Below are 13,510 nucleotides of genomic sequence, written 5' to 3'. Positions count from 1 at the left end.
CCTAAGCTAGTAGTAGGCCACTCTTGGACCTGTATGTAATATCCAGAATTGACGGAGGTAAGCTAGAAAGATAAATACTTTTATGAACCTCCCAACTAGTGAATGGGCTACTCATGAACCCGTGTGATAGATCTTAAATGGCTGGAGGTGAAAAAAAAATTAAAATGATATACGGTAAAGGACTGTGCTACTTTTCCATAGGGTATAACTATCATCTGATTATTACAGGCAACTTTCTGTATAACTTAATATAGGACAAGGTGCTGGTCTATGCTACTAAACCTGAGTTGTTAAGCTAAGAGAGCTGCTAGGCGGCTTAAGGGTAAAAGAATAAATACATACATCCAATAAGAACCTTTGTTAATTAATGGGGAATTTCCATATAGAGCCTTACAGAGGGACATATCTATAGTGTGTTGAAGTAAATCAACTAAGTGATTCTTTTCTGTGTCTAAGGGACTATAAACCAGAAACAGCTAACCGTACTATATGTATTGAATATCACATAACTATCTCAGTGTTAGGGTTCAGCTGGAATATGTTTGGCATCATCTGAAGTACAAAACTATAAGATCCAATTAACTATTATTAAAATTGAAACATTCCCCAATTCTGGGCTTCCTCTTAATTTAGTGTGTCCCATTGCCTCTGGCCCAGCAGATTTTAACTATACCATTATTTTATGTATATTCCATGATGTGTGAGAAATCTAGAACAAACGCTGTGAACAAATGCATATCTTTATTAAAATGTTAATAAACATAGTTGTAAACAATACAATGTGAATTATTTCTGACCTGTATTGTCCAAACTTTTGTGGATCTATAATTCTATTTGGTGATCTTTCTAAAATATTAATTCAGTGTTTTTTTCTAAAAAATAAATAATTGAAAATCAAAATAATAATAAATATATATATATATATAAAAGGTGACCACTTTGCTATTCAAACCTATATAGGGACACCAGATACCCCTGGGGATGACATACACATTGGGCCACTTTGTAACCACTTGAGATGCAAAGGGATCCTCAAACAGCTCCAAAAGCTACACCACCAGAGGACCACATGTAGTCATTACCATCACTTTAGACATTGTGCAGATGATGACTACGTCCCTCTGCACTTAAGAGGTTAAGCTCTGATTTTTCTGATTTCCTTTAATATGAATTTTCAGGTTTGAATTCCAAGCAAAACATTTATTACATTCAGAACATAAAATCATTTTTCTCCTTTGTGAATTTTCTGATGCCTAATAAGATGTGATTTCAGAATAAAACATTTCCCACAGTCAGAACATGAAAATGCTTTTTAGTCTGTGTGAAATTGGTGATGCTTAATAAGATCTGATTTCCAAGTAAAACTTTTTCTACAGTCAGAACATGAAAATGCGTTCTCTCATTTATGAATTTTCAGATGATTAATAAGACTTGATTTCTGAGTAAAATGTTGCCCACAGTCAGAACATACATATGTTTTTATTTCTCCTGTGTGAATTTTTTGATGCCTAATTAAAATTGATTTCCGCATAAAGCATTTCCCACAATCAGAACATGAAAATGCTTTTTCTCCCGTGTGAATTTTGTGATGGCTAATAAGATCTGATTTCCATGTAAAACATTTCCCACAGTCAGAACATGAAAATGCTTTTAAAAATCCTTTGTGAATTTTTTGATGCCTAATAAGAACTGATTTCTGAGTGAAACATTTTCCACAGTCAGAACATGAAAATGCTTTTTCTCCTGTGTGAATTTTCTGATGCGTAATAAAATCTGATTTATGAGTAAAACATTTCCCGCAGTCAGAACATGAAAATACTTTTTCTCCTGTGTGAATTTTGTGATGCGTAATAAGATTTGATTTCCGAGTAAAACATTTCCCACAGTCAGAACATGAAAATGATTTTTCTCCTGTGTGAATTTTGAGATGCGTAATAAGATTTGATTTCCAAGTAAAACATTTCCCACAGTCAGAACATGAAAATGCTTTTTCTCCTTTGTGAATTTCTTGATGCCTAATAAGAACTGATTTTCGAGTAAAACATTTCCCACAGTCAGAACAAGGAAATGCTTTCTCTCCTGTGTGAGTTTTCTGATGAGTAATAAGATCTGATTTCCGAGTAAAACATTTCTCACAGTCAGAACAAGAAAATGCTTTCTCTCCTGTATACATTTTCTGATAGTCAAAAAGTTCTGATTTCTCCGTGAAACATTTCCCACGTTCAGAACATACATTTTCTACATGATCCTTTTGATTTTGGAGAAGACTGAGAGAAGCATTTGCAGTCTGATCACGACCAGGATTACTGCAGTTTATGAATTCACCTGTTAATAAGAAATATTAAAGTTATTTATTAATTGCATAATTATTTTCTTTTGAGAACATTTTAACTGTTCTGAATACGTGTCTGCCACAAAGGTAAGGTACGGCTATGACCCCTAGACCTTTTCCCAGCCTCCATGCTAAGGCTTAAGGGAATTTTACTGGACACTATGGACTATTTTTAAGGATGCCTCTGCATTCCATATTTGTTAATCATTAAAATAAAAAGAAATTAATGTACTTTTATAACTATTTTTTTTTTAAGTGCGTAAAGTTTTAAAATTGTGTTCATTGACAATGTTAGTGATTTAATTCTTTAGATACAAAACAACTGTTTATAACTATTGCTTATGTGTACAAAGCATTAAGCTTTATTTTTTTAGAATGTTGCATTTATACCAGATTCTTTACTTGTAATTAACATTTTCTACACATTAAATTATGAAAAAGTAATGTATAATATTTAAAATGAACTATGTAGTGAACATAAACAAATACATATTTCTAGAATCAATATTCTATTAATTTTTTTTTGTATTGTAATTTAAAAAAAATAGTGCTTTTGATGTTCAAATAAAATGTAATAACATTACGTCAGTCACAAAACTATTTATAACTATTGTTAGTTAACCCTTTCAGGTCCTTTGTTGGAATATATCCGACAAAGCGTTTTACAGCATGGGGTCAAACGCCGGATATATTCCGACATTTCCAATTTTGAATTTCACAGCTAAATAGCGCCATCTAGCAGTGACTTGCTATTTAGCTGAAAAATTCAAAAGTGTGGTGCGAAAATGAAATAAAACCTGCCGGCTGCAGTTTTATTTAATTTATAGGACCAGAAAAGGTTAACAAATGTTGCTTAAGTTTTTTATTTTATTTTTTATTTTTATGCTCTCATAATGCAATGCTTTGTTTACGGACATTGTAAAACTTGCTTCCTCTTTGCTACTTGCTATTCTGTTTGTCTCTTGGCAATATATGTATTTTTAGTGTACTTAAAAGGGACAGTCAACTTGATATTTTTTTAAAAGATAGATAATGCCTTTACTATCCATTCCCCAGCTTTGCACATCCAACATTGTTATATTAAAGGGACATGAAACCCAACAATTTTCTTTCCTGATTTATATAGAACATGTAATTTTAAACAACTCTCCAATTTACTTCTATTATCAATTTTGCTTTATTCCTTTGGTATCCTTTATTGAAGGTTAAGCAATGCACTACTGGGAACTACCTGAAAATACTCATAAACCAATGACAAGAGGTATGTGTGCAGCCACCAATCAGCAGCTAGCTCCCAGCTCCTGAGCCTACCTAGGTATCCTTTTCAACAAAGTTTACCAAGAAAACAAAACACATAAGATAATAAAAATAAATTGGGAAGTTGTTTAATATTAAATTCTGTATCTGAATCATAAAAAGAAAATTTTGGGGTTTCATGTTCCTTTAATACACTTTTTAAACCTCTAAATTTGCCTGTTTGTAAGCACCTGTAGGGCTCCTCTTATCTTAGTGCTTTTTGTTAGCTTTTCACAGCCAGACATTGCTAGTTCATGAGCCTTATAAATAATGTGATTACTCCCGTGGAGTTATGCAGGAACCAGCACTAATTGGCTAAAATGCCTGTTTGTAAAAAGGACTGAAATAGGGGGCAGTTTCAGTGCATCTAAGCAGAAGCTTAGATATAGGTAATCATAGAGGTAAAACAGTCCCTTATCTCAGTGCTTTTACAAACTTGTATTTTAGCAAATTAAGTAAGAGGCAGCCTGCAGAAGGTTATAATCAAACCGAATGGAAAAATGATATAAAGAATACCACAATTCCCAAAGTATGCACTTTTAGCACTCTGGGCCCTAAACTATAGGGTGGGTGGTCCCTGCTGGGATTGGATAAAAATTAACTTTTATTGTAACCTTTTAAAAAACCAAATTGTTGGTTGAAATACACATACTATTAAAATACACTCCAGTACCATATACCAGTAATATCAACATATATTGGATCACCAGTAATCTGAATTAGGCCTGTCTATATTCACAGTCATGAATGATCCAAAAATTTTTAATAACAAAATAGCGTTCGCTAAAACACTGTTACAGTGTACCTACATCAAAAAGTGATTACAAGTGTGAGTTGGGTATATGTAATGAGAGAATGGGTAGAACATGTCCCCTCTCTTTATTAATCCCTGGATTACTGAATTTTAATATTAAATTGTGTTCAGTCTATATTGTAACATCAGTACACTGTGGTAATAGCTAGCTGCTACTATCAGGTCATATGAATAATTGTTCAGCCCAGCTAAGTCTGTGCGGTGTCAGAGTTGGTAATCACAATGAGTTAAAGTGCTGTTATTCCGGCATCACTTATATGTGAAGGGCTAAATATTTCTATTGTGGCTGAGTCTGGCACAACCCAGACTAGATAAGTTAAATATTTGTGAATTAGAGAGCCTTTCTAGTGGATCGATCTGGATACTAATGACCCAGATTGCCTTTGTGAGTTTATCATTACTTGTTAGTCATAAAGTTTCTTCAGATACACACCACTGCAACGCACCTCACACAGTTCTATATATGAATGTAGCTATATCTAATAGTTGTCTGTTACTCCCTCTGTTCAAGTCCTTAGGTATCACTGTATCAGACACCCTATGCTGCTATTTAGTACAAATTATAACTTGAGTACATTGCGGTAATGGCCTGCAGTTAATACCAGGTCATATCGTATATTGTTCAGCCAAGCTATGTCTGTACAGTGTCAGAGTTAGTAATTCTGTCTGTGCAGTCACAATGAGTTTAGGTGCTCTTATTTCGGTATCCACTATATATCAAAGGCTGTATAAATCTGATAAAGCTAAGTCTGGCACAACCCAGACTCAGTAAATTGGGTATCTATAAATTACAAAGTCTTTTTAGTGAGTCAATCTGGATAGTTATAACCCAGTTAGCCGATATAAATGTTTCATTGTTCATTCATCATGGTATTTGTTCATACACACACTTCTACACATCATCTCGCACAATTCAATATATAGATAAAGCTAAGTCTGGCACAACCCAGGCTGTGAGTTTTTACTGTTATCAGTTATTTTTCATTCCAATCAGCTGTGCAGCACTCATACAGCTACGATTCTGTTATTCGCAGTCTGAGTAGAATATTGACTGTGAGTTTATATTTTCTACTGTCCACTCTGTTAATAGGCTATATATCAAGTTAAATTACTATCTGGCACAACCCAGGTTCTATATTGAATGTTTATATTTTACATAGCCTTGCAATGAATACGCCCGGTGTTTGCTGCCCGGTGCACTGATACAACCTTGTAAGCTAGATTGATCATTCAGACATTCATTCAGTTTAAATCCCTTGATTCATTATCGAGGGCACATAGTGTAATAGTGATGTTGGGGTGTTGGTTTATACCATATCCCCAGATACACCCAAGTCACTCGCTACGAAGTATATTTTGAAGGTACAATTTTAGCGGTACATGGATAGATGGTACTGGGCAGTTAAAAATACACAAAAATTCGAGTGTGAAGGAATCGACACTCTCCCCTGACGCGTTTCGCCCGATAGGGCTTTATCAAAGGCAGCGAGCCGCCGAGTTTTTGGGGATTTAAACCCTGCAAAACCGGAAGTCCCGCCCTCGCTCCACTCTAATTGGTTGAAAATCGTCTATAGATTTGTTGATCGACATTACTCTGGACCAATCATCTGTTCTGTATGGCGTTTCTAATGAATTAATGTTACCTGTATGATTGACATTGCTATGGACCAATCATCCATTCCAGATTACTAGCTGGAAATTTATATTATAGGTTACACATCTTAATATGACTTTAGAATAATGAATGCATAAATTTGTATGTATGTGAATACTTTGTATGTTAGTGACGTTCAGCACTACGAATCAGATTTTTTCTATTGTTATTTTATACTGTATATTAATACCTTTGTATTCATATCGGTTTTTAAATTTTGTCATTATCAACCAGATATTTCTATGTTACCAATAATTCTTGATGGATATCGTGTTTATCATATTTCTAATAACACTATAGATCTCGGGTATAACCCCTTTGTTTATCTTCGGGTTTGATAATTAATACAATATTCTGTATGGTTGAATCCTCTCTGAAGAGTATGTTTGTTTATTTAAATAATGTGACTATGATTCTACGTGCTGTAAAATAAACTGAAAAAAAGGGGGAGGGGGGGGGGGGTTTTTATTAACGATGCCCCTAATATCTGTGAAACTTTCCGTAACTTGCTGTAGTGTCAGTGCAAGTGCTCTTGATTATGTGTAAATATTTAAAGTAAAAAGAAGAAAAAGGTTTTTGGAGGTTAAGAAGGGGAAGGAGAGTCAGAATATATTGTCTCCCGATTGGTAATCCTATGTCCCTTTTAAAGGAATTTTATTTGTAAGTGCAATCATATGCATCATATACTTGACAGTTATAGTGATTCGGTGTGGATAAGTGCTGATGATAATGTGGTGAAAAAATATTTTAAATAAAGAAAAAGTGTGTTCAAATTAAAATGAAATTAAAATGTGCAGGACACCCCAAACTGATCATACTGATGTCGTGATAAGGTAAATATTCAGGAGGTAGCATACATTTACTATCATATTTTATGTCCTTCCAATGAAGGGGGAATTGGAATCAATGTAGTTTTATCCCATTGTCTAGTAAACCAATTTATATGGTGCAGTCATTATTAGCCTTGTATCCATTTGTAAAATGTATTAATAACCATTATTGTGGTATCGTACATTCCTATTAGCTTATGTACAGTAATAAAATTCAATTATTGCTGGTGTCACTTATTAGTTACCTTCCTTATTCTAGAACCAGTGTGGAGGGATTCTATGTATGTAATTTTTTATTGATTTAACCTTTTATTTATATCATAGAGTTCCCACTCTAAAATCAGGAATTAAGATTGATCGCTCTTTGTCAGAAGGTTATAAATTTAGAGGTTGTAAAGTATATTAATATAACAGTGCTGTTATGCAAAACTGGGGAATCAGTAGTAAAGATTATCGATCATCTTAAACAATAACAATTTTCAAGTAGACTGACCCTTTAAATATACATTTTCTAAGCTTATTATGAATAATTCAGTGGCATGAAAGTTTATTTGAAAATACATTTCCTGAAATAAAGCAAAACTCACCTGTCTGAAAGCTTTCCTTTATTTAAAAACTCCAAAGTCACCAATGCCTTTGCAGAGTTCCACTTTCCCCCCCAAAAGCCCACTTCCCGGAATTAGTTGCATATCAGCTCTGGGTCAGCTTCAAGCATGAAATGAAGCAAGGCTGTATTTCTCAGACAGGTAAGTACTGCTCGTACTGTTCAAAGAAAATGTCATCTTTAAAATGCACTAAAACTACATAATAGAATTACTTGTACTGCAAGGTCATTTTTAAATCCATCAGGCGGTCTCCTTGACTTGAGGGGAAGAGTAATCCCCAACACAGTTTCTCCTTATTAGATTTTATATAAAATTGCTGCCCTTTTCTATAGAGGGCACTGCAGGGCAGACACATTTGTTTAAAACGAAGAGGCAGCCCAGAAAATGTAGAAGCCAATAATTTTGAAGTGTCCACTTGATGACATAACCTTTGATTGCCCAAATAAACATCACACTGCATAGCCATCTCAGAAAAATATACATTATTTAAAAGGTGAATTAAAACAAGAATGTGAGTAATAAATACAGAAGGTAAAACTATGATATATCAGAAATCTAGCATTATTAAATTTTCAGCAAGCTGCCTGTCGCCTCTACAGGGTGGTGCCATATTGTAACCTAGGTTTTGTTTACCTGATAAATTAATTTCTTTCATGATGGCAAGAGTCCACAAGATCTTAACATGTAGGATTGCATTTCACCTAACTAGAAACCTACAAACCAGCTTTAATTCCTCCCATAATGCCTCAGTCATACATATGGCCAAGTAAAGAAAAAAACTAGAAAAGTAGGAAAGGAAAAAAGCAAGGTAAATGAAGTGCAAAACAAGTTCTGCCACCAGCTGTACAGAACAACAAGGGCAGGGCCAGTGGACTCTCACCATCATGAAAGAAATTAATCAGGAAAGCCAAAAAAAATGTTGTGTTCTTTCATAACATAGTGAGAGTCAACAAGATCATCACATATGGAATCTTATACCCAAGTAGTGAAGTCCACAAGACTTCTTTAAGTATATGCCATATGAATTATGGCCTCAAGCCAAATAGCTAAAGTAACTGCCATAGCTTTGTGACTCTTGCGTGGTCCAGAAAAAATTACTAAAAAGGAGAGTCTGAAGGATTTTGTGGCTTCCACACAGAATGTTAGCTTCCTCATCACATCAAGGTTGTAAAGAAGTCACTTCTTAGTTTTTCTAATAGATGGGCGCATGGAGGGAACCCCAATTTCCTAATTAGGTTGAAGTGGAGGGGCTTGAAAATCCCCAAACCCAGTTTTAGACTCCAAGGAGGAGTAACTTAACTGAACAAAGGTCTGAATATCAGGAATTTTGGCAATTTTCTTATGATATAGAGCAGATAATATCAAAATCTGACCCTTAACAACCAAGGACATGCCAGGCACGTCCTACAAAAAACGATTGTTAACAACCAAGGATGTGCCTGGCACGTCCTCAGGGGTTTCAAGCGGTGGAAGCGATCATGATCGCTTCCAGACGCATTCAGGGTATTGCAGTGATGCCTCGTTATTGAGGCATCCTGCAATACCCATTTTTTAGCAACCGATGCAGAGAGAGCAATTCTAAAGTTGTTTAAAATTGTTCTATCCAAAAAATAAAATGTGGGCGTTTATTTTCCCTTTAAAAGAACTGGAAGATAAGCCTTGCCCCAAGTCATCCTGTAGAAACTCAAGAACTCTCGGAATTCAAAAGGAATTCCAACGGTATCTGTTTTTATAAGAGCTTTATTAAACAAATTCTGAAATAACAATAAGCATAAATTAAATCAACATACAGAAATGTATCCATTCGACTGGCCTCAGAAGAAAGATGTAAAGTCCATAATTTTCAGTCTGTGTTATTTAGTCTATAATGTTATTTAATATATGCTTGCTAAGTAATGGGACCTCAATTTTTTATTTATTTTAACAACAACTATAAATTGCGTCCAGTATATCTATCTAAGGTAAATATTATAAATACTACAATAATAATACCAACCAAAAGTCAAGCTTATTGCCATAATTGTGTGTGCCTTAAAGAGAGATGCATTCAGGAACAGAAACAAGATGAAAAGAGGGAAAAAAGAAAAAAAGGTGAGGACAAAAAAACGGGAGGGGGGGGGAATTAAAAGGACACGGAACCCAATTTTTTTTCTTTCGTGATTCAGATAGAGCATGCAATTTTAAACAACTTTCTAATTTACTCCTATTATACATTTTTCTTTGTTCTCTTGCTTTCTTTATTTGAAAAAGAAGGCATCTAAGCTATTTTTTTGGTTCAGAACCATGGAAAGCACTTGTTTATTGGTAGGTGAATTTACTCACCAATCAGCAAGAACAACACAGTGTGCTCACCAAAAATGGGCCGGCATCTAAACTTACATTCTTGCATTTCAAATAAAGATACCAATAGAATAAAAAAGAATTTGATAATAGGAGTAAATTAGAAAGTTGCTTAAAATTGTATGCTCTATCTGAATCACAATAGAAAAAGTTTGGGTTCAGTGTCCCTTTAAGGGGTGTGAGGAAGGAGAATATATACATATATATATGAAGTCCAGAGCGATAGCGCAAGTTACTGACAAATAAGAAAATTACATAAATCTCGATTACATCTCTAAGTGGGGGATCTATAAGGATCCTGCAAGTGTTCTGATGAGAAGTCTTACTGTATGTCAATTTGAAACGGAATTCCACAATTCCAGCATGTAGTCATGTATTTCAACTCTGCCATCTCGGAGATAACAAAATCGTTCCAGCTGTAAGAGCCATCCTACCTTTGTTTTCCATTCTTTATTGGAAGGGACAATATAAGATCTCCTATAATTTAGCACTGTTTAGCATTAAGAAGAACATCTTCTTTCTTTCAAATAGGTGGTGAGAGTCCACAATCCATTACTCATCCCTGCCACTAGGAGGTGGCAAAGATTCCCAAACCCCAAGAACCTATAAAACCCCTCCCACCTCACTGGTAAATCAGTCTTGTGTTTGCCACCGCTGGAGGATTCTTTAGTGAGAGGACTTCTAAGACTGAGTTGAGGCCCATTTCCAATCAGAGTGCAGTGTTTGATAGAAGGATTCAATGGGTAGTGACACATTTTTTCACCTCATGGGAATTAGTCACAATCCTTTCACAGGTGTTCCATATCCCCTGCTGCTATATTTGAGCACTAGTTTGGCTTTCTAATGGTTTCCTCCAGTAGATGAATGTCTGTTGGTGAGTACTATATTTTGTAATGTAGACACTCTATTAGCCAGATTAGGATATTTTATTATTTATTTCTAATACATACATATATACTGTACATACACACACACGCACACAGCAATGGGACAAAAATCTATCTAAATACCAGAACAAGCTTATTATTCAGGGGTTTCTTTTGCTAGTTCTATTTGGACTGTAATCTTTACAGGTGCAAGTCTCTCAGGTTAGGGGCTCAGAAGGCACAAGGGGTTTGGATTTCTCAGGAGGTGAGGTTGCCAATAAATGTGTTATTTTAAGAGCCCTTCAGTCTAGGGGGCCTATTTACTATGGTGTGAGCGGACATGATCTGATATAGCGGATCATGTCTGCTGCACAACAATAAATGTGAACTGCTGGTGCAATGCCGCCCCCTGCAGCAAGGGGTGTCAATCAACCAGATCGTATTCAGGTAACCCTCCCGGCCTTGACATGTTTCGCCTGAGTGGCTTTTTCAAAAGGGTGAGGCTCGCCGTCCTCTGCTGGATTTTTTAGGCTGTGATGTCTTGCGAGATTTCGGTGACCGACCTCACGAGATACATTCAATCTTGGACATATCATAGGCATCTTAATTCATTATCTCCTATTGATTATACTGTCAGATTTATGTATCTAAATTCTATTGTTTAGTATAGAAATTTATATGCACAGAATCGATTTATGTCATAAGCACCTACTTAATTTATTGAAATTACGGTTTTGCATTATTATAGCGATGTATTGTTACAATCATCAGGGAATTCTATATTTAAATCGATAATGTTGTGTGGATCCTCATCTCATTAAAATGTTCCAATGACACTGTTATGATCATACTTGTGGAGCTTGTTTACTTAAATACTATAGATAATATTGGCTACTTGGGTTATGTTTTACCATCTAATTCCATTTCCCTTCTATATTTGGGTCAGCTACTTATATTTTCCATATACCTTGTGCTAGTTATAGTCTATATTGAAGAACATATTAAACAAAAACATGAAATATGGTGTGTAAATTAGTGTACAAATAATTCCTAATATGACCCCCCCCCCCCTAAAAAAAACACATTGTCCCCTTGCTTAACTAAAATTGAGTGATGACTGTGTATTAAATATGGTGAACTTGTAATATTCAGTGAATATTTGCCAATTTGATAATATTGGATTCAAACGTGTCAGTCTGATGTTGAAAATATTCTACATTTGTGTCAATTATATTATCACCCCATATGTATTAGGGTTATCATTACTTTCCCTGTGTATAGTGTTGGATTGTGATACTCTGTATCCCCATTATATCCCATCATCCCAATTGCATTGGATTACATAAATTTAGCGGATGCCTTTTATAAATATGAAAAGACTAAATTGCCTCCTCTTATCCCCATTTTAATGTGTTGGAGACCACAGCATTTCAATTTGTTTGTTTGGCTTTTAGGCTTTTTTATCTTTCTCAGCATTTTTAATATTTCTTAAATGTTCTCCAAGTTTTGTACTTAATTTCCTCGTTGTCATACCACTATATAATAAATTACACTGGCATGACAGTGCATATATTACTCCTTCGTTTGACAATTGATATAGGAGCTTATGATGTGTTTTTTCTGAAATCTGTCTGTTACTGATAATGTTGTTTCCATATAGTAGCACAGACTACATACTCTACATTTGTATGACCCTTTTGTGATAGTGCTTTGTTTATTTTCTATTTGGAAATGACTTGGGCTGATCATTGATTTAAAATGTGTAGATCTTCTATAGCCTTCTTGGATTCTATCTCTAATAATATTCCTTATACTTTGGTTAGTGTGGAGAATGTGTATATGTTTTTGTAAGATATTGTTGACCAATTGAATACTTAGATTGTATGTTAGGATCAATCTTGTTTTATTATCAGGAGTTTTTTCTTTTATCTTAAGAAGTTCCTGTCTGTGAGTTTGATTTGCTCTCCATTTCACTTTTTTGATGGATCTCTTACTGTAGCCCCGATCTACCAATCTCTTTGCGAGTTCCTCAGCTCTTATTTTAAAGGTATCATCATTTGAACAATTTCTTTTCAATCTTAAGAACTCACCAACTGGTAGAGCTTTTATGGTATTTGGTGCATGAAAACTCGAAGAGTGTAAAATACTGCTTGTTGCTGTTTCTTTTCGATAAATATCTGTTTGAATTTGACCGTCTTTATTCTTAATAATTGTAAGATCTAGAAAGTATAGCTGATCCAAGCTCATCTCCAATGTGAGTTTAATGTTAACAGTATTCTTATTAAGAATTGAAATGAATGTTAATAATTTGTCTTTTGGCCCCTCCCATAGAAAAAATATGTTGTCAATGTATCTGATCCATAAGGGAATGTTCTGTAAATTCACAAAGATCATCAGAAAACACCATAGATTTCTCCCACCACCCAAGAAAAAGATTTGTGTATATAGGAGCACAGACCGCCCCCATCGCAGTGCCTCTGATTTGCAAGAAAAACGGTTTATTAAATGTAAAATAATTGTGATGTAGAATGAATTATACTAGTATGACTATTTGATATACAAATTGCTGACACACCATGCTGCAACATAGTTGCTAGTTATTTAATTTTTAAGAATTACAACATCTTAAATTTATTATAACTGAGGTCAAGCTAAACGAGTAACAAACCACTTTTTGATAATAATATCAGGTGGATATCTTAATACTTAATATCAGTACTATTGATGCCAAATAATGGTATACTTTAATGGTGTAAAACTATAGTATTTGATT

At 34.6% G+C, this 13,510-nt stretch overlaps 1 protein-coding gene across 1 annotated transcript in view; it reads right to left on the bottom strand.

The window, feature by feature from the left end:
- Nucleotides 1-724: 724 nt before the first annotated feature.
- LOC128657285 (gastrula zinc finger protein XlCGF26.1-like) overlaps nt 725-13,510 on the bottom strand; it is a 75,499-nt gene continuing 62,713 nt past the window's right edge. Inside the window, exon 8 of the mRNA XM_053711566.1 lies at nt 725-2,325. Coding sequence (XP_053567541.1) covers nt 1,400-2,325 — 926 coding nt within the window. The 3' untranslated portion in view covers nt 725-1,399. The remainder of the gene's footprint in view (nt 2,326-13,510) is intronic.

Source organism: Bombina bombina, chromosome 4 (genome assembly GCF_027579735.1).
Source record: "Bombina bombina isolate aBomBom1 chromosome 4, aBomBom1.pri, whole genome shotgun sequence".
NCBI classification, from domain to species: Eukaryota; Metazoa; Chordata; class Amphibia; order Anura; family Bombinatoridae; genus Bombina; species Bombina bombina.
Note: the sequence above shows the minus strand (reverse complement) of the source record. Positions and strands in the feature narration are given on the sequence as shown.